General features: G+C 37.5%; 1 protein-coding gene across 1 annotated transcript in view; it reads left to right on the top strand.

Moving 5' to 3' along the window:
* Positions 1 to 22420, top strand: part of LMO7 (LIM domain 7) — a 188383-nt gene that overhangs the window by 126778 nt on the left and 39185 nt on the right. Inside the window, exons 6-12 of the mRNA XM_045011401.1 lie at positions 6973 to 7003; positions 7433 to 7546; positions 8035 to 8233; positions 10558 to 10810; positions 18277 to 18394; positions 19928 to 20070; positions 21504 to 21954. Coding sequence (XP_044867336.1) covers positions 6973 to 7003; positions 7433 to 7546; positions 8035 to 8233; positions 10558 to 10810; positions 18277 to 18394; positions 19928 to 20070; positions 21504 to 21954 — 1309 coding nt within the window. The remainder of the gene's footprint in view (positions 1 to 6972; positions 7004 to 7432; positions 7547 to 8034; positions 8234 to 10557; positions 10811 to 18276; positions 18395 to 19927; positions 20071 to 21503; positions 21955 to 22420) is intronic.

The raw sequence follows: 22420 nt of genomic DNA, 5'->3' as shown, positions 1-22420 counted from the left end.
CTCTGCATTCTCTGGTTGCGCCCCCCCCCCCGCACTTTGGAAATTCTCTGCGCCATCATCTAGCTTTTCCAGCACTGTGGCTGCTCAGGCATCAGAGGCAACAGAGCTTCACAAGTAGGTTGACAAGGGATTTTTGTCACAGTCTGAGGAGGTTGTAAGGGCACAGAGGTTGGGGGAGGGGAAAATGTAGTCATAAATGGAGTGGGTGTTTGAAGGGGAGACTCCTTAAACATTACTTTACAGATGGCCTGATATGCTGTTACATGATGCATAGCATGGAGACCAGTGGGCACATTACTCTCTAAGTTGAAACATATTTGTGGTTTTTTTATATGTAAAGAATGACCAAATCTGCAAGTTGAATTTGAGCTCAAATTCAAGTTGGGTATTGGCTGTAATCACAGGGTAATTTTGTTTACGCTGGGCTGAGCTCTGAAATGAGGTTACTTAGAGTTAAATATCCAGATTATGAAAAATTCAGCTGCTAGAAGTGTCCCTATATTTCTGTAACCATGTAATTGTGCCATCTTCCATTGAAGCTCTTCTATTCTTAGCAACATGTGGGAGTTCAGTGAAATCTGATAGTCAGAATATTATTAGCAATTGAGTAGGTGTCCAAGGAGGTTAAAATTTAGCATGAGCGTACTGCCATTTGGGCAGAGACACTGAACAACTCACTTGTGCAGCATACCCCGAGTGGGTGGAGAAACCTTCAGATGCTTTAACATCCTCCTCATAAGCGTAAGTTGAGTCTGTCCTCTGTCTAAGTCGGTTAATGAGTGTTTGGTTCCTTCCAGCACACGTAGGGGGCCTATGCATTCTGCAATACAGTGGGCCTCTAGTCTGCAGCCTGCATCCGTGAAATGAAAAGCCCCTGATGATACAAGGTGAAAAGGAGAATATGATGATACCTTTTTAAAATAAATTTGTTTTCTGTTTTTATGGTAAGCTGCATAGTGACAATATTTTAGAGTATGGGGGACTGAGTAGGAGGGAGATAGGTTTGGCAGCTGTCAGGAGGGGTTCAGGGTATTTGTCGCTGGGGCATGGGCTTAGCAATGGCCCTGTGGCATTTGTCAGTGATGAAAGGAGTAATAGTCTCTCTTCCACTAATGAGTATTTTCCAAACCTCCTCCCATTGGGGGATTCAAACTGTTCTTTCTCCTAAGCCATGTCCATTTGGCTCCCTCAACAGTATCTTCCTTATAGGAGATCTGATGTGGATCTTGCAGCACCATTCTACCAGTCTTGTTTCTGACAAAGGCATGCACTTTAGTTTAGCATTGGAACTTGCTCAGCCTGAGAATTAGTAGAGTGCCCTTCCTAGAACTGTTGTGGTTCATTAAGACAGATGGTTGTACTCCTGTACAGTGTCCCCAATAGAGTACAGGTCATTGCTTTCCCCGCTGTGTCAGGTAATGCGAGATGCTCTCAATGCCGGACAGAACAAGGAAAGATTTTACATGTGGCCGCACACATTACACGTTCAGAGGCAAGTTCAGCAGCCTTGGATGACTGCAGAATACACTGGCCTAGAGCAGAAGTCTATCCATGCATGAATTTATCTGCTATTTTTCTTTTCCAGATCTGCTATGTAATCTATATTCTGAGAGATGCAACTGAATTTTTAAAAAAAACTTAATAAAGATGGATTTCCCCCCCACCCCCGATTCAGATATAACAGATGAGAGAGAGAGAGAACGAACTATGGATAAGATTTCTACATTTGTAACTAAAAAATAGAGGAAATTAGAAAGCATTTTAATGCCTTAGTGCAGGGATAGGCAACCTATGGCACGCGTGCCGAAGGCAGCACGCGAGCTGATTTTCAGTGGCACTCACACTGCCCAGGTCCTGGCCACCGGTCCGGGGGACTCTGCATTTTAATTTAATTGTAAATGAAGCTTCTTAAACATTTTTAAAACCTTATTTACTTTACATACAACAATAGTTATATATTATAGACTTATAGAAAGAGACCTAAAAACATTAAAATGTATTACTGGCACACGAAACCTTAAATTAGAGTGAATAAATGAAGACTCGGCACACCTGCTTTAGTGGATGCCATGAAATCGGCAGCGGTAGTACTTCCCTGATCTGAGGGCTCTTTGTTTTGAGTTTCATGTCACTTGTTGCTGGGGAGTGCATGGCATTGTTTTTAAAGTGTCAAACTAGCCATAAACTCATGTATTGGTGGTACCTGGAGTTTAGTGTGTGTGTTATCAGGGAGACGGGGAAGGAAAGTAAGTGTTGACATCAAAACAGACCAGAGTTTTTCTTAAAACCGTAGTAAGTACTCAGCTTAAATGTTCAAAACACATCAATTTTAAATATAGTTGATACCATTCTTTCTTCATATGAAAAAAGAACAGGAGTACTTGTGGCACCTTAGAGACTAACAAATTTATTTCTTCATATAAGTAACTGTAAGGAGAACCTCGTGAGATAGTGTACATATTGAAGATACAGTAATTTTTTTTAAATAACTATTTTTGTTTTCACAGAATCTTCACACATTTTAAGCACTCTAATCAATATCTACTGTTGCTTAGCTCTGAGAGCTTTAACAGTTAGTGTTATTTGCCATTATAATGTTTGGGAACAGGAAGTAAGTAATGTTTGACAATGACATTAGGCAGTCCTGTAAATTGAAACTTCAATAATTTACATTAGCAAAATTATATTACTGGTGGTTTGGCTGGCTTATAGCAAGTCATAGTAACACATATTTGTCCCAGCATGAGTATTACAAATATCTCATAGCTGCAGCCTTGGGTTGTGTCATTGTATTCTTAGTGAGCAAAGGAGCAGCCTCGTTACAAATTTAAATGTAATAGAATTTGTTTGCATTGATTAACATACTGTGAATTCTGTTTAAGTGGCAAATTAATTGCTGCAGCAAATTCATTGGATTGCCTACAGGAGACAAGTGTTTGTTAAATCAGGGCTGCATATGTATTTGGGTACTCTATCTTCACATTCAAGAGGAGGTTATAATTATCCAAGAATGTTAAGTGATTGAAAAGCTACAGTGTCAAAATCATTGTACTGTCCTTTTTCTAATTCCATCAAACGCAGTATAGGAGAATGGAAAGTTAAGGAAAACTTGTTCAGGTCTAAATTGTGGCTAACCCTTATGGGGCTGCATGGAAGAGTAGAGGTGAACCTTAATTGGCTGCATTAGAGCTACCGAGAGCTAAGTTCAAAGAACAGAGGCTGCATGTCAGATAGGAACAAGTGGGTGGAGAGTAGGCAGAGCTATTATGTCTCATGCACTGGCCACAAAGCTGGCTAGCCATGTGGGGCTATGAGGCTATGTGTGGCACCCCAAAAAAGATATCACAAAGTCCTCCTTCTGGCCCAAGTGGTACAGTGACGTCTAGGAGATATTGTGCCTAAGGCTTCATATGCCCCACCCTAATTTAGGTCTATACTAAAGGCAAAATCCAGCCTATGATGATTAACATTGTATTACACTAACATTTCAATAGGAGTGCTTTATTAAAGAAAAATAAATTTAATGTTAACTTGAGGAGTGCTTCCACGCTTTCATTAATAGCAACTGAATTAAAATTCCACGCTTGTATAATTTGATACAGACCTGGAAAAAACACCAGCACTCTTAGTAGTTTTTCCTCAATTCACAATGAATCCATACCAAATGGATATAATCTTTTCCATCAGTATGTTTAAATGAAATTATAAAGTTGTTTGTGGATTTTATACTTTGGTCACAAGTTTGGCTACTATGTTCATGTAGGAGGTTCTTTAATAGTTCAAATGATAACAAGTGCCTTTTGAAGTGGGTGAATCTGTGTTACATTCCTGTTGCACCCATCTGGTAGAATAACCATTGAGCAGCAACTCTGAAGTTAAGTGATGATTGACTTCTTACATTGTTAATTCCATTCAGTAACATGGTGATATTGACGCTTTTACCACTATTTCATTAGGCTGCTTTAATAGTTTACGTATTACTAAAATTCAAGGTTTTGGATACCCAGGGCTGGTTCCAGGCACCAGCCGACCAAACACGTGCTCAGGGTGGCACCTTATAAGGGGCGCTCGGGGGAGGGAAATTGATTTTCTTTTTGGTTCGGTGGGGTGGCGCTCGGGGGGGGGGAGGTTGATTTTGGTTCGGCAGGGCGGCACTGTTATTTTGTTGTTGTTGTTTTTTGGTTCGGCGGGATGGCACATTGTTTTTTGCTTGGGGCGGCAAAAAAGTTAGAGCCGGCCCTGTGAATACCTATTTTTATTACTATTGTTACTCCAGCATTGATACAGGCACTTTGAACAATGTCTCTTTGTAAACATGTACACCATATTGCTGGAAAATTCCTTCAGGACTTGTTTTGTCCAGGGCCGCCCGGGGGTGGGCAAGTAGAGCAATTTACCCCAGGTCCCGAGCCCCAAAGGGGCCCCGTGAGCCCTGGCCCGGTGGTGGTCTGGGTCTTCGGCAGCGGGGGGGCCCTTCAGTTGCTCCGGGTCTTCCGCGGAGCAATTGAAGGGGCTCCCCGCCACCAAAATTCCACCGAAGACCTGGACCACCGCCGGGTGAGTACAAGTGCCGCAGCATCCTCGCTTTGCCCCAGGCCCCCTGAATCCTCTGGGCGGCCCGAGTTTTGTCATGTTAGGATGTTGGCAGGTTGTGGCAAGCTAGTGGCTAGCCATTTTAAAAAGTAAAGTTATTGCTAGTTGCCCATAATGTTGCTGCACTGTGCAAAATACAAATATAAAGTACCACCTGCACCAGAGATTTACAATACAGAAGAGAGAACATAGAAATATGAGACACACTGGAAGAGCCAGAAACAGTCTAGGGAGATAATTAAAAAAATTCTTTAATAATTTCTCATAGGTTTTATTTCTGGACTTTGCATCTTTGGATGGTATTTAAATGAGAAGGCAGCTATCATATTGGGGTTGAGAGGTTATTTTCCCTGCCCTCCTGCTGCATCCATTGTAACAAGCTGCTCAAAAGTACTAATTGCTAGTAATTCAAATTAGAGGAAGCAAAGAAGTGATGCAAGTGCCAGCACAGAGTGATAGAAAAATTACTGGATAGGTCTGAGCAACTCCTTGACTTTCCTATTTCATTAGAGCAGCAAACCTAAGGCAATTTCACCTCATTAAACTAAGTTTTCTTGGGATTTGCATGTGTTTTCTTCTGTATTGCTCTAAGTATTATAGAATATTTCGTTAACCTACACAGGTGTTCTATAATGATTATTAAAACATCCCAAAGTAGCTGAATGTTTTCCAGTTTCAAAATAATTGGCCTGAAGCAATCCACCAAAACCAATGAAAACCAGAAGTAAACACTGTAATATTCATTGAAAAGCCTGACTGAAAAAAAACATCTGTGACTTGAGCCCCAGAAATACGCTGTGGCAGGCCATAAGGGGTCAGGCCTTCAAGTGTACACACGGCTGCCAATCCCAGAAAACAAAACTAGTTTTTATCAGGCAGGACACCCGAATTGACTTCAATGGTTGCAATGGAAAATAGAGGTAATGGCGTCTTAATAAATAGTTCTTAAATTTTATAAAGTTAACACTTTTTGGGTTGGACTCAGAACTGATGCAGTGGAGAGCATAAGAATTATATGCTCATAGTGGCTCACCATACTCAGAAAGTGGGTTTTCATATTCTTTGCTTTATCAAAGGTTTCTGAAGGCTTATCAGGTCGCCTTCCTGTTTCCAAGTGGAGCACATTAGCCATCCACCCTGATGTTTAGGTGTTCTAAATTTATTAGACATGTGGAATGTTTTGGAGAAAAGATCATTTTTGTACAGAAGGGAAAAGTTCCATCTGAACCAAGGTGGAACCAAACTGGTTGGTACAAAATCAGTAAGATTTTGGGAGACCATATAAACAAGTCCTGGCAAAAAGCAGACATGGCAAGGAACACTTAGGTCAAAATATCTGTTAAAGTTGTCAGTGATACAAAGTTATGTATGTATGCTGTAAAGGACAGGAGAGATATTAAGTTGAACTAGATGAGGATAGACGCCTCCCTGGAGCCAAGAAGAAAAGGGGAAAAGTCCCAGTCTCCGGCCAACAATTACATTAGATAGGATAAAATGCTTTCATAAGGGATATAAGCCCTCGTAGTCCCTAACAGATTACTTCATAGATGTCCACTATAGGATTTCTTCCTCACTTGAAGTATCTGTTACTGAAACAATATGATCTTATATGGAGACTTGGAGAGCATCGCCAGAGGAAGAGGAGTTTCTCCTAATTTTCCTCCTAAAAATTTTATTGAAGGAAAGTACACCTTGATTCACACACCAAAGCACTACAAGCAAGCAGTTTTAAAACAGGTTCACTAATATTACTGCTTGTACACTTCAAGTGCATTCTCTGAAGTATGGCCTTCTCCAGATGTTTCCAGTTTCAGTTGCTCAAGTTTCTGAAAAATTCTTACTTGGCAGAAACTTGCTATGCATGGTTGAGGCTCAGAGGCAAATATTTTGGAAAATATACACCAAAAATACCTTAAAGTTACAATCTGCAGATGGAACCAGAGAGACCTATAGATCTTCCAGATTAACAGGGAGTTTATCCCCAGGAAAATTAGGCTGTTTGCCACTTTATCTAAAGCTTTCAGTTTCCCAGCAAAAGTTATAATACAAAACCATTCAGATTTTTGCTTTGGTGTGGTTTTCCCCTAAAGTCAGAAATACTGATTATAATGAAGGTCACATTCTCTTTTACAGAGAGAATGGTCTAAAACCTCAGACCACTGTTTCTGCTTTCAGCTTTGTTCTTGTATGTAGTGGCTGAAGTTGTAAATAATTGTATTTTTTTTTTTAAAGAATCAAATCTATCCATATTTCATGGCAACTTTTAACTGGGCTTAAGAAACGTAGCTCTGTTTTTTAATACTACATTATTTCAGATTAAAATGGTATTGGGTGTTCTAGTCAGAAATACTGAAATTCTTTTTTTTTTCTCCTTTGCAGGCAAGAGGAGACCAATAGAAGACTTAAAAACGTAAGACATGTTTACCTTAATGCTTTCTGAAATTATTTCACACTTACTCCAGTTTACTATTTTAAAAACTTCTCTAGTCATGTTGTTGTCATTCTTAGCTTAGTCTTCAGCTGTTCATGTGTCTGGTGTACATTAGTACTACCTTACTGTGTGTCTCTTCCTGGTTTACTTTACTAAAAGAATGAATTAGAAACAGTAATAACTTAATATTCTGTCACTGACACACATCTGGATGGAGCACAGTAGTAACTGTTCAGCTTATTTTGATTGAGACAGCCTGGCAAATATGTACAAAAAAAAAAAAGGATTTTACACTTCTTTATGGAAAACCTGAAAACAACCACAGCAGTTTGTGTTCAAACATTTTTGCACTGGCATGCTGTTTAATAGTTAACTAATGAACTTCTCAATTTGTTTTTTTGGTTTTAGGTTTTGATTACATTATACTGGCTGGGGAGGAAAGCACAAAACAAGTCTGGTTACAATGGTCCACACCTTAACCTTAAAGCATTTGAGAAATTACTAGGACAAGCTCTAACCAGGGTAAGAAATCCAGATGGAATAGTAGCTGCTATGTACTTTTGTAAGGCAGAGTATTAAATGTATGCTGCATAGTTTGCCATATGCCATGCATTAGAGATGTCAACTCCAAACATCTCTTTGGGGTTTAATTATATTTTTCTTTGTAGAAAGATGGCAGATATTTCTCGTCACATTTTTTTTTCTAATGCACTTAAGATACTTCAAGCATATTTGAGTTCTTCCACTACCAGGTTAATAGTGGATTGTAGACTTCATCTTCCCTCATTTATCTGAGAGAACCTAAAGAATTTTCTTCTTTTTTAAACAGAGAAAAATTAAACTTAAAGCATTGAACTGGGGTTCCCTGTCCTAGGTTCTGTATATTTATTTGAGATTCTTAAAATATGTTTGTCTGAGCTTCAGGGTGCATTTAAAATTGTGTATTGCATTATGTAAAATAGTACCTGCTTCTTAAATTGCTGAAAAAAATAACTAACTTATTCCTTTAGGCCCTCGAAGAATCTAGCAGTCTGAAAAGCAGTGGCAGGGACAGTGGGTACGGTGATATTTGGTACATTGACCGTGGAGAAGCATTTTCACCTTCCACTAGCCATAAAAGAGACGATTCTTTCGATAGCCTGGACTCCTTTGGTTCAAGATCCTCCACAAGCTTTTCATCAGATATAACCTTGAAGGGTAGCAGTGAAGGTATTTTTGCTTATTAGGGTTCTCTGTTAATTTATGGATTGTCAGAGACAGATTGGGGGAAGAAAGTGTATGGACCTAATGTTGCAGTTGCTCAACATGTTAAATTCCCACTGATTTCAAAGGCAGCTCCAAGTTAGAGGTTGCTGCAGTAGCACTGGGTGCCATATCAGGATGTTTTTGCATGAAGAGTTATTGACTAGCTAGCAGCTGACTGAAAACAAATAATCTAGTCATACAAATGTGTCTCCAGTTGGACTCTTTGGGACTTTTGCCCCACTGTCCTCCCTCTTGCTCGTTTTTAAATTGTGGGGAGGAAAGTGTAGGGGTTTGGCTGCTGACCACTTGCCTATGACCAGGTTTTTCTCTTATCCCACACTGCTTTGCTAGGAAGTGAGATTGATCTTTCTGTTGAATGGCATGACTAATAGTGAAGGGTTTTGTTTGTTTGTTTGTTTGTTTTTTTTAAAAAGTGTGTGGTACAGAGTTAGGCATAGAAGTTTCTGGTGATCAGGGAATAATGTACAGGCCTTTTGGCTAAAATGATAATCTGTATGTTATTCCCTGATCACCAGAAACGTCTATGACTAATAGTGCTTGCCAAAAATTTTGATTTGAAACTTTTTGATCAATAATAAACCTTCGTGGAAAATTTTCATTTTTTTTCCAAAAACTTTCAATATCATAACCCAAACTGAAAAATAAAAAGTCTCCTATTTATTTTAATTAATACATACCTAACATTTTTCGGCCAGCACTAATGATGGTTTTCAGATTTTAGAATCTCCATGGGTGTGTCTAGTTTCAAAGGAGATGCTACATGAGATTGCGTTCTGTGAAGAACTGGAATGCCTATGACTTATTTAAAAAATCCCAAACAACTAAAGGTGTAAATATTCTACATATTAAGTTAAGGCTATTCTACTGTGTATTCACTGTTCCAATGGCTAGAGCACTGGACACTACCACTGATTTGTTGTTTACTCTTGGCAAGTCACTTTACTTTTCCGGGCTTGTTGCTTCATTTAGAAAATGGGGATAGAAATGCTTTGTAAAGCACCTTTTTAAAGCAGGCTGAGAAGAGCAGGTGAAAAGTCTAATTATGTAGTTTACAAATGATGTAACACATGCATAATATAATACTTATCTAAGGGCATTCTAGCTCATTTCCAGCTAGAGGGGTAATTTTCCAGCTCAGATAGACGTATATGTGCTAGCTTTGAGCTAGCCCACCAAAAATAGCAGTGTAGTCAGGCCACTACCCTTGGCACAGTAGCTACGTTGCTGTTTTTCACAGCTTGGCCAAAGGTAGCACATATACATCTTCACCAGAAGGAAATTACACCTCCAGCTCCAGTGTAGATGCACCCTAAATGTGGGACTTAAATCACTAACAGCCAGAAAGATGAGAAATGAAGCTTTGTTTCATACTTAACGCATCCTGTTCTCCTTTGCTTGTATATTTCAACACTTTATGTAAGATTATTTAAAGATCTTTAGACCTCTTAATTACAAGTCTCTTCTACCTTGTTCTTTTTGTAGGCATAAGTCAGATCACAAATATTTTTCACATTCCCTCGGAAACCAGCATTGAAGTCAAATACTTTAAAAGGTTTTCATCCCAGTTTGAAAATAGATGTAATTTCATTTTGGCATTCTAGTTTTTATGAAGAAAATTGCCAATAGCAAAGATTGTTAAATCAAATTCCTTCAATTATTTTTGAATGTGGCATATCTCCTGTAGTTGAATGCTTTTAAATTTCAATAGTAAAGTAAAATTGATTTTATAGTTGTCCAAGTTTGCAGATCTGCTTAAACAGTATAACTTACAAAATCAAATGTGTAAATTGTATGAGCTGCTTGGTCAAGGTTTCATAGATTTTTCTGGCCTCAACCAACCTCTTTGGAGTTGTGTGTTAATCTAATGACCTCTCATTAATCAAAAGTATTATATTAAATTTCTCAGTAGTACATGAAATGTACTAACAGTCTTTTTTGACTAATTTGAATGGCAAATGCACAACTTTAAAATAAAATTTAGTTCTGGAGATTAGCACTTTGCTTTCAGCCTCAAATGGGGACAGTAAAACATTCATTACATTCTAACACTAGTATGTAAACCAATTTCAACCTAAGGCATCCTATCAAAGCTTCATGATGCACTTCTAAAAATGCCTCTGCTATTATCATGTTAGTAGCTTTGCATGTTTTCAGGTGAAACTTCTGAAAATACATAGCTCAATCAACTTTATTTTTGTTTATTTTATTTTAGGTTTTAGTCAGAATAAAATCTGGAGGATAAACTGTTTGGCTTTTTTTTTTTTAAGGTTGTGAAAGTGACACGGACTCTGAACTGCCTTACAAAATGCATGATTCTGGCAAAGATAACATGTCATATCGCAGGATTGCTGTGGTTGAACCAAAACCTACTACAGACTTCAATCGGTTCTTACCCACCAACAGGAAACAGGCACCATATATGCCAGCACCGCTCAGGAAAAAAAGGATAGAGAAGAATGAGGACAACAGAAGAAGCTGGGCAAGTCCTGTCGTCACTGAGCCAGATGGAACATTTTCAAGGTACTAGGGTGGTATCTAATTAGAGCAACCTTGATTTATGGCAAATGGAATAGACTTATTCATTAAAGCAAGAGAAGCTGCCCTTACTTATAATTAAAAGTAAAGTATTGGAGATTTACAAAATAAAAAACATTGTTTCTTTGCATAGCTGGTTGATTAACATTGTGACATGGATAAAACTTTAACAGTGGGAATTTATATGATCTTAAAATGCAGAATTAAAGCGACTGGAGCATATGTTTAACCTTCTTGGTTAAAGCTTATCCAATTTTGTTGTTACTAATCTCTGCTGTCCAATTTTCCAATTTCTAAATGTACATACTTGAGATTAGCAGCCATTTTTGAGGCTTCATCACGACCTAGGTGATTTCACTGTCTTCACTTTGTTCCTGTTTTGGTCAATCTCAGTGAACGAGGAAAGAATCCTTTAGCTTCCTGTCAGAATAGCAGAGCAGAATGTGGGTTTACAAATCCAGCTTCCCTGCAGATGATCCATGAGTATGAAAGTGGCTCTGATTCAGAAGATGAAAGAAGACTGCCTGACGTGGTTATGGATGATTTAGCAAAACGTAGATTCTTAATAAAAAAGAGCTCTGTGAGTTCCGCTGCACCTGGACATCTTTACATCTTGCACAAGGACTCTCCTAAATCTTGTTTGCAACAAAATTATCCAGCTGGTCCATTAGCTGCTGTGCTTGAACCGATGAGGTCAGAGATACTAATCCTAGATCCAAATTATTGTACTACCAAAATTGCAATCCATAAATAACTGCATCAAAAAGCAAACCTTTCTAATCAGCATTTGTTTAACTCTGCTGATAAATTACTACATTCTTTGTTGTCAAATTCCTTTCTTTTTATCAGATGAAATAAGATGCTGTTATAACCACTTAACTTTGTTCTAGTGCTGCAGTAATGGAATTGGAAAACTAATTTGCTTCATTCACAAATTTGAACTTTTTGAGCCAAAAAGCATGTCTCTTGCGTATTTTGTGAAGTTGCTCCTAAAGTATCTTAATTGATTGGATATTTTGAACAGTAACCAGAGGAGGCAGAGGCATTTGGACCCTAAAGAGGAAAGCAAGCCAAAAGTTAACGTTTCTTCAAAATTCTCCGGCTATTCTGATGATGAGGAAGAAAAGGCAGTAGGCATCCCAAACATTGAAAAAGATGATCTCTATGTTCGCAAACTAAATTCTGCAGTTTCAAACCCAATGGTTTCTTTTGACAAGTTTCTACCTAAGTTTTGGACTCCAGAAGAAGAATTGCATTGGAAAAACATCAAAAAAGGATCCTCTTCCAAACCATGGTATAAGGAGCTTCAGGGATTCAGGTTTGTGTGTGCATGCTCCTCTTACATCTCATGCATGCACACCATTTGAGTGCACTGTAGCTTTAAATGCATCAAGAAACCTTTTTTTGGCCTGGTTTTTTTTCAACTCCACTAGCTGTTTCTTTAAAGTTTAACAGCTGGCTTTTTTTGTGTCTTATTTGTTGCTCAAACCGAGGTTTTTGCAGGGAAATAAACTGATGTATTATCTACAATAGACAATTGCACCTCTATCTTTTTGTGCTTTAGTCCATAATTACTCTAAATATTTCTTAACTTCCCCTCTTTTCCATTCCTCATGCTACTCTACAATAGAAGGAAGTCTGATTCTGAGGATGAAAATTCAGCCAATAAACAAAGCAATGCCAAACCGACTGCTGATTATGTGGGGAAATCATTGTCCCAAATTGCAGAAGGGGGAATCACATACGCCTCTGATCAACCCAGGTTGATATAATTGCATGAACTGTAAAATCTTGCTGCATCAAGGGAAACTACTAGTAGTGCAACAGTTGAGTGGATTAAAAGTGCAATGTGATGTTGCTGTTATCTCCGTACTTAGTCACAAGTTGCTAGTTTACTGACAGGCATAACAAACTGTAAAGGATCATTGGCCCTGTGTATGAGCATGTGATCTTGCTGTTTCTGCCAAAGTTAATATGCTGTACTATCATTTTAGAGGGGTGGATATGTGCTGCATTATAGCAAATACTGAATTGTGTGTGTGCTTCTCAGAATATTCCAATTCTAAAACAAATGCTCCTCTGAATACTTTTTGTCTGCAGTCTGAGTCTTCTGGCAATTAATGATATTCTACCTTCCCTTTGTTTTGTTTTGTTTTATATGCTTCAGTCAGTTTTCATTACTTCAGACCCTCCAAAAATACTCTGATGACTACTTGTCTTCTGAAATGAAGACCAAAATTGATCCTACTTCTGGCCCTAGGGTCATAACATGCAGAAAGAATATTTTTTTTACACCAGGATGCAACCAGAGGGAAACTATGAATGGAGACCTATATCCAGACTTGGAAAATGACGATTTGTTTGTTCGGAAGACTGGGGCTTTCCACATAAATCCAATTGCTCTCCAAGCTTTTGAATACTTTAGAAAATCCTCTGAGCAAGAACCTCTTCTAGAGGGTGAAATAATTCTGCAACCCAGAGAAGGCCAACCTGTTATTCCAGACTTAGAAAAAGATGACATGACTGTTCGTAAAGTACAAACACAGAAAAAAGGGGTGCCTTTATCAGGTGCTCCAGACAAATACCATCCTGCACTCTTTCCTGATCCTTGGAGCCTCCCACCAGAAATCCAATCCAAATTTCTTTGTTTACTTGACAAGACTATCACAACAGAAGATGAAAAAAATGGTGGTAGAGTCTTATCACCCTCTTTGCAGCAGAAGAAGGATGATATGCTGACTCGCAAGATTGAGTCTTGGAAAGTAGGAAGTGTTCTGCAGCCAGTCAGTTTTACTCCAGGTCCATGCAGCGAAGAAGACTGGAAAAAATGGGAGGCTATCAGAGAGGCCAGCAAAGTTAGACACAAGAAACGCCAGATGGTTGAGAGGTCAGGTTATGTCCCTGTGTGGAGAGTGCTTGTGTCTGAGTATTTGACATGTTCCCATTAAGGAAAGCCTCATCTTGTACTGAATGGAACCATGCATGCAGTGTGAAACTGCAACGTATTTATTTTGTGTGGTTGTAGAAAAGCTTATGATGGGGCAATACCGTATTTTCAACATGGTTTAGATTATTCGATCAGTGCTAGTAATGTACACTGTATAATTTGAGACTGAAGATAACCTGCATCTTTCCGTGATTGAGCAGGAAGATGAGCAATTACTCAAGAGACCATGGAAACCAATAAGGCATTTCTCAACACCAGTGTACAAACATTCCTAAATTATCTGTATACTTTATTGCAGGATCTTAGGGAATAGCAGCTCTGTTAATACTGCTTATGGGCTAGGTTTGAAAAAATTCCCAAGGCTCACTTGCCCACAGCTCTAAGGGTACTAGACTAGGTGAAAAATGCCTGTGCCACCATGACCCTAAAAAGCACCCCCCCAAATGGGGGTGTGTGTTTGTGTATGTATATATTTAACTTCCTCTAGCCCATCTTCCTTTCTCCAGTCAATTCTTCCCTTTTTTCAAATCAAATCTGTCACCATTTAATGCTCAACTCCTTGCCTGGCTCACTCAGAGCCTTGCTGTCCTATCTGCCCTCGGTTTTAACTCCTGCCCAGTCCTCTTTCAAACTCTGTGTTCACTCAGGGACAGTGGGTTTTTTCAAGTCCTCCTTATCACTGAAAATACGGAATTGCAAGTTGCAATTTTTCTCATTCAGCATCCTTATTTCATGACTGATACAATTTTATGTTCCAGCTAATATTGTGTATGTCATTAATTTTTAAGCTTAACACAGCTAAACAAGCCTTGCATTTAGTTAAAAGTATTTCTAAAACACCGGAATATAATTGACTTCTTAGGCTATTTCACTCAATAAAAATTATATTTATACTCAGTCTTCTCTAAGTATTTTAAAATTTAAAAAAATTAACTCAGTGCATCATATTGAATGCATCTGATTCTGCATCTTAATGTGTTAAGCTGAATGCATTTTTGGCATTCTGTTCATTCATTCCATTTGTTACCTTAGGAATGGGGAAATTAATTTGAACAAAAATATAACCTTTCTGAACCAAACTTTGTCTTAGGACTCAGTTCAAAATAGTCATCATTTTTTTGTCTGCACTTCTTGGTGTTAGATAGCACTGGAAGAGGCAATGAGTAATGACTATTAGACTGTTCATGCATGATTTCCAAACTGAAAATACTAGGAATTGTGATAGGGACCTTTTTCGTATTGTGAGATTTTTAAGCTTGACTTCCAGAATACACAGTTTCTGGTAGGTTTCTGATTTGCATCTGATCTTTGAGGTACGGATCCAAGCCTGTAACTCCTGATCTTTTGATGTTCTCCCAACACTTTAGTCAAAATGCTTCCACATCAAACTTCTTATGTTCTCTTACATATAGAATAAATCCCTGAAATGAATTTATTTTTGGTTTTTTGATTTCTCAGACTGTTTCAAAAGCTTTCTGATGAGGATGGGTAAGTTTATGATAAAAATATGAAAATTTCACCATACCATTTGTTTTGTGCATCTTATTAAACATTCCCAGTAATTTTTATGCATGCATAATAGCTAAAAGCTCTTGCTCAAAGCACCATGTGCATGCTGCTCCGTAGTTCTGTACTTGAGGAATATTCATAAGTTATCGGAAACACAATAGCTATGCTTCTGATAGAAGCTCACTGTGGTATAAAGTATTGCATATATAGTAAATAAATTGCAATGGCTGCTGTTGTCAGGCTTTTTGAAATCAGCTGTGAAATTTCACTCTTGCTGAAACTTGCATGTTTTTTTCCCCACTATATTCAAATTGGATTTTTAGAGGTTTAACAAATCTAGAGTAAAACTAGTAAATATTACTTCTTCTTTAATGGAGGGTGTATGGGCAAGAATATGGAAGTTGATGTGAATTTAAATATCTATTTATCCTGATAAGAAAGTATAGGAAGATATCTCAACTGGCCAAGGTCCAAATGTGTGGAATAAATCACCTAGAATGAGAGAGAGAAGAAAATCAAGAGCAGCTTAAATTAATGTGAAATTAATTTAGCATAGCCTTTCCTATTATTTTGGATATCATGTTTCTGCATCCGAGGTTAACAGTCTTTGTCAAAGATTGCACCAAAAATCCAACTTAAAAAGAGGGCATCTTAAAATAAAAATAGATAGGCAAATGAGGGTAGCTTTTCCTTTCAGGGTTATTTAAGGGTGTAGTTTCCACTAGAGAGGTTGGGCTTTCTGGACATTGTATAATTTATTGACTCTATTTATCCAACGCTAGGTGACTGAATACTGACTGAGTGTAAACCTACTCTATGTTCTACTGCAGCAGTATGCATTAAAGCACAATTTTGTCATTTAAGTCTTGCTTTTTACTTGGCTTACAATATGTTTGTTGGGAAGAGGAGTGGGAGAAGAGGAGTGCTTCACTGATTTTTGCCTGAATATACTTTTTGTAGATTTGCATATGCACTAATGTTTGTTTTTTGCATGCTTTACTAATTTTTTCTAGTTTCCCCTTTTGAAATCTGTGCACTTTTTTACCATGATCTTTATTTCAGATTTTGGTTCATTTCTAAAGTTGTATGAAACACTTTTATTTATAATTGGTTAAATATTGCCAAAAATCAGCAAGGAGTGAAAACTGGTCCCGGAGAGAGCTCTGCTACATATTCAGAGGAGGGAGAATGAGGGTATATCCATTAGATAGGTTTTTGATGTTAAGTGATTACATACAAATTAACAAACTTTTTATAAGTAGGTTTTAATCAAGTATATAAATTTAAATTATTTACATTTTCTATCTTGTTCAAGGAGAATATAGAAAAGCAAGAGAGAGGAAAGCCGTTCATAATAATTAGTGTATATTCCCTCAACCAGTCTTGAACACTTTTGGTGCTTTGATACAGGTTTATTATAATACAAAAACAATTTCTGTGCCTGAAGTAAAAATGAATGATAAAAACAAGGACAGGACAGAAAACTAACCAAACAAATAGTGCCTGAGGTAGTAACCATAGTATTGTTGCTAGAATTGGCATGCTTCCCATTTTAAAAACAAAAACAAGGACAATAACTGAGTGCTCTACATTTACATGCTGAAGAGCAGAGTCCAAAGTCTTAGGTTGCCACTGAAACTCAGTTTAGCCTCTTCTTAATCCCTACTTGCATGCATCACACAACCACCACATAATTTTGTACAGCTCATGTTTGCTTGGCATAGGCCCAAGTTTGGAGGAGCAGATCAGGATTGACTGATTTTGGCAAAAAATAGGTGAAACTTGTACAATACCGTTTCGTGTTATAACTGGCTTAAGTGAGTACTGTTAATTCCTCCCTTTCAGGAGCATTTAGTATGTTCTATTGGCCTGGTGGTCTAGTGGCCATTCACTGTCCTTCAGGTCATCATACAATTGGTTCTGTCTTCAGTCACTTTGCTCCCTGAGCTGGTTGGGTGGGAGTACACCTCAGGCAATCAGCTGAAGCACTGTGATGGGAAGGGAGGGTCCCATGTCACTCTAAAGGCACATCCATGGCCAATCCAGAAGAGGCTTTAAAAAATTTCAGAAACTGCAGGGATAAAATTATAATGCACTCTCTCCATGAGATGGCCAAACCCTGAAGTCAGGCTACAAGGAAACTTGATGGATTTGGGGGTTTAGCAGAGGCCTTCTGAATCCAGGTAGTACTAAAGAGGATAAAGGATACGAAGACTGCACAGACCTGTAGGGCTTTGTTCTGAATGGGAGAAGTAATTTTTTTAAAGATTACTGTCCCTTTTAAATATGTAACATAGAACCGTGCTGTTGCATAGCATTTTAGAAAGATTAAGAAAAGATACTGTCCATGTCCCAAAGAGATTACGATTTAGGCAAATATAGAGCATGGGATAGACAATGAATGTGCGGGGGCAAGAAAAGAAAGGGCTAGGACTGACACAAATTAATGTGAGTCCTATTCTATAGTAAGTGAATCATAAATTCTAATATTAAATCGGGGAATAAAGGTAGAGCAGGAGCAGATGAGACAGTAGTACAGGTGTGGAAGTCAGACATGGAAAGCAGGGTGGAAGAAGCCAATGTTGAGGAATTAGGAAAGAGGGGAGAGAGGGAGACAGTGAACGTACTGGGGGAGAAGGGTTGCATGGTTTGAACACATGAGGAGAGTTAAAAAATCTGACCAGAGGGAGAGCGTTCAAGAGCAGAAAAGTGCGGTTTGAATTATCAGAGTAAAGCTGCTAGGAGACCATACGAGTAGATTCTCACCTTTCCTATTCATTTTTGACCAATGATGCTGTCATTGATGTTTGTGTTGGCACCACTGCATACAGGATACTGAAAAATAGCTAGTGTATGTTTTTCCTGCTCTGTTTAAAAATGCACTATAGGACAACTCAGGTTATATTAATATAAATCCCTTCCTCCATCTTGGAAGTCTTACTTGCATAAATACTGGCAAAGACTACATTAAGCAAAACAATGTTTTTGGTTCTAGGAGCAAGTCTTTGAATGATGTCAGTATAGACGAAGCCCAAGTTATGCGCCAGGTTCATTATGAAGAGCTACAGAAAATAAAATCCAAGATACAGGAACAAGATCAACAATGGCAAGATGTGAGTGTTCCATTCTGCTCCCCCTAAATGCCCCACCAAGGGCCCAGTTTTGTAATCCAGTGTGGCTTTTCACTCAAGCCAAAGGGCATTGGGTGTCAGCTCCTCACAGGATTGGGTCGTAAATGACCAGTTTAAACATTTGTAGATTATCTGGGTGTGTGGAATGTAAATCCTTAATGCTTCTGTGTTATCTGTTTCTTTGATCAACTCTGCAGAGGAAGATTTATCTGTATGATAGCTTTTAAAGAGTACAAAAGTAAAAAAACAGCTTCAGGCCCAATTTATGTGCAGGACAATGCAAGATAAGGCACTATTATTATTATTATATTATTTGCTTCTCTTTTTATTAATGTAATGGCAAGCGTAAAATTCTTTAAATGCTAAGAAACAGACAATGTATTGCAATACAGTAATCTTATAAATTAGTTTCATAGGAAGGGGTACAAAAAAAGGCTGCATATCAGATTAGCAGAACAAAACCAAACATCTGTGAGTTGTGGGGGAAGTGCCATACTACTGATATTGTGAAATCTAATGAGAGGCAGAATGTGTATTTTTAAATGCAGTAATTTAGCACATAAAGTCACATGCAGTGAAATTGTAAAGCTATTTGGATGATTTTATGTTTAAATGTTTAGTCATTCGGAAAAATATCCCATGTGTTTCCTCTCCAATTTTGTTTAGTTTTTCTCCCTTGAAAAAAATGTCCTTGTTTAAATTTACCGTGAAAACTAATATCCCAGCTTTGAGATAAGCATTTTTAATTATCTATCCATCCATTGGGGCATATCAAAACCTCAAATTTTTCCTTCAGATGTTGAAATGTAATGATTATCGAAGTGAGGGGTTGGTGTTAATAAGCACTGGACACTGAGCAAGCTTTCAACATTGCTTCTAAACATTCAGTACTTCTGCTTAAACTAGTTCTGGTATTTTATGGGGCAGACACAGCTGACTGCTAAACTGCATTGTGATTTTAGAACATGAGCAAAATATAAAATAGGTTGATACTTCACACTTTCCATTTAGGATTTAAGGCAGGTTATATACTCAAGTCCCTACATCAGTCCATTCAAATGTTGCTTTACTTTTCTGTATTTTACACTCACTCATTCACTCACTCACTCACTCACTCAAAGTTAATATCCAGTTAAGCATTGCTATTACATTTTAGATAAATATTGAAGAAGTGACTGGAAAGAAGTTAAAAGAAAAACTGCACCTTTTTTTTTATGGCATAAAATTGCAATTGTTAGCCTTACTTAATGATAGGCAGCAGGCCACCTTACCTGAAAAATACAAACACAGTCTGTCTCAGAAACATTTAGGTCAGAAACATTTGGGTCAGATTTTAGAGGAAGACACATGAGACTCCTACCCTTGGTGCAGACAAACAGGCTTTATAAAGCAAAATTAGGACACACTGGTATCCAGTTGGAATGAGCAGTCTTAGCAATGTAATAGGGTAGTCTCAGTAGTTGTTAAAGATCACTAGAAAATCAGATCTGCATACATTAATGTGATTTGTTTTAGGATCTAGCAAAATGGAAAAATCGTCGAAAAAGTTTCACTTCAGATTTGCAAAAGAAAAAGGAGGAGAGAGAAGAAATCGAAAGGAGAGCCTCTGAGAATTCTGAAAGAAATAGCAAGTCACTGAAAGAAATGCAGCAGGACAGGTAATGCACCTAATGGAGATGTTGTATGCACTACTTACATTTGAGCATGTGTGTTCACTCTAATCTTAGAACAGCTTTAACTAGCATTTTAATTGTGCTCATATATGAAATAGAACTAACTTGGTACACCTTTTATTGAAGAATATATTTTGATAAAGCTACTCTTTACTGACCTTTGGGTCCATTTATACAATGCAGAAATCTAAACAATTGAAAGGCAGATACTAGTAAACTCTTTATAGTGCAAGTTAAAGCAAGTTAGAAAAGTAAAATATAACTTACAGAATGAAACAATGTAGGAATAAATTTTGCTTTGAAATCAAACTTCATTCACTTTAATAGTATATTTTTAAACAGGTCTAAAAACAATTGTCTAGAATGAATAATCTTGTTTGTCTGATTTACTATGGTTGTATATTTTTCTTTGCATTTAGTATTGCAACTGAAATTCTTTTTTATCAATTTATGAGTAAACATAGGGATTAAAATTTCACTTGAACTTTCCCCTATGCTGTTGCTATATTAATCCTTCTGGTATATACAGAATGAGCAGACTGTAAATATTTTTAAGACTTCTCTCTAAATAGAAAGTAAATTGATAACACCACCATTTCCCTATAAGTGGTGGCTTTATAAATGCACGGACATCCATTTTTAAATCAATGGGGGGTGTGTGTGTGTGTGTGTATACACATGCTGCATACATTTACAAACCAAATTTAAAGGATCCTTTTAAAACATAAATATAATATTTTGAGTGTCAGTAACTTAATTTCCATTGTGTTATGTTATTGAACAAGATGTCATTTCTATCCTAGAAATAAAAACAGATGCTCATATTTAATAGTTTTTTAAAGTTTTGGTAATATTGCTATTTTCTAAATAATATATTTGTCTCATTTCACAGTATAAGGAAATGTATGTGGTAAGGAACCAAGCCTCCACTTAAGCATCAGCAAATGCCTAAAATGTGTTCTCTTTAAATTGGTATACCATTCTAATACAGTAGCTAGATCAGTAGAACTCTGTAGTTCGGCTTACACTTTTCAAAGTCCTCCACCCTACCAGATCTAACTAGGCATCCACACCTTGCCTAACATCCAATAAATAAATAAATAAAGATGTAAAAAAATCCCTAAAAATGAAAACCTAGCCTTCCAAGCATTTTTACGTGAACTAGTTGTATTGCTTTCTCAGGGAAAAGGTAATTCTTGGCGTAACAGTTTATAACTTGAAAATATCATTAGTCATTTTAATATGTGGAAAGAGAGAATTTGAATTTTTAATTAGAGGTAGATTCATTTTCATTTAAACAGGAAGACTTCCATAGTTCAGTCTTTGCTTTGATCATTTCATAGCTGAAAGACTTCTTAAAGTCCATGTATTCTCCAGGTCACTCCTTTGGTATGTTAATGAGTTCTCTGTCTCCTTAGGGAGAACAGAGATCAAGGATCCTACCGGGACATCCAGCAAAAAAGTGAACGCAGGCGAATGCATTCATCAGATGATGTATTTAGTGAAGAAAAACCTCCTTCCAGATCATCAGTAGCAAAAGATTACCTTGTTGAAAAAGATGCCTCTTACAGCTTTAAGAAGAATGAAGAATCATATGCTGCACAAACTAACAATGAGAATTCTCAAAAGCCAGAGATCTATGCAACAGTTGAAACTCAAATTCCATCTAAAAGCCTATTAGAAGAACAGAGCTCAGTCCCTTTGTCTACTTACCCTTCAGTGAATGCACAAATGGGGTCAGCTCGGGTTTCAGCTTCTCTCCCCAGAAATTACCAGAAAACTGATACCTCTAGGTTAACATCTGTGGTTACACCAAGACCTTTTGGTGTCCCCTCAAGAGGAATCTCGTCACTTCCCAGATCATTTACGGTAAAACTCCTTCAATTTCTTCATGTTTGTGAATATTACTATCTTGAATAGTTAACCCAATAGCCATCTGAACTTTTTAATGCATTTAGTTTTAAATTTCCTGCCCCTGTTTAACAAAGGAGGTACTAATAATGGAGCAAATAATTCTGCCAGTTTCGTAAATAATTGTTGATGTTATGTACTTAAAATTATGACCTGTTTCCTATGAACAGACATCTGATAAATATATTGGTTTTTGGTAAAAGTTCGTGTTTTCTTGCTAGAAAATTTATTGACCTATCAGTACATTTTTCTGAAACTTATTTAGCATAATTATACTTTTAGCTGATGTAAATTGTCATTCCATCAAAGTCAATGGAACGAGAACAATTTTACACCAACCAAGCATCTGCCCCTTAGTATATTGTTAATCAACATATCTGCATAAATTGTATTGTCTTTTCCATAATTCCCTAGCTGCCCTAAA

The sequence above is a fragment of the Mauremys mutica genome, chromosome 1, assembly GCF_020497125.1.
Source record: "Mauremys mutica isolate MM-2020 ecotype Southern chromosome 1, ASM2049712v1, whole genome shotgun sequence".
In the NCBI taxonomy this organism is placed as follows: domain Eukaryota; kingdom Metazoa; phylum Chordata; order Testudines; family Geoemydidae; genus Mauremys; species Mauremys mutica.
The sequence above is the reverse complement of the archived record's forward strand: the minus strand, read 5'-3'. Positions and strand labels throughout refer to the sequence as shown.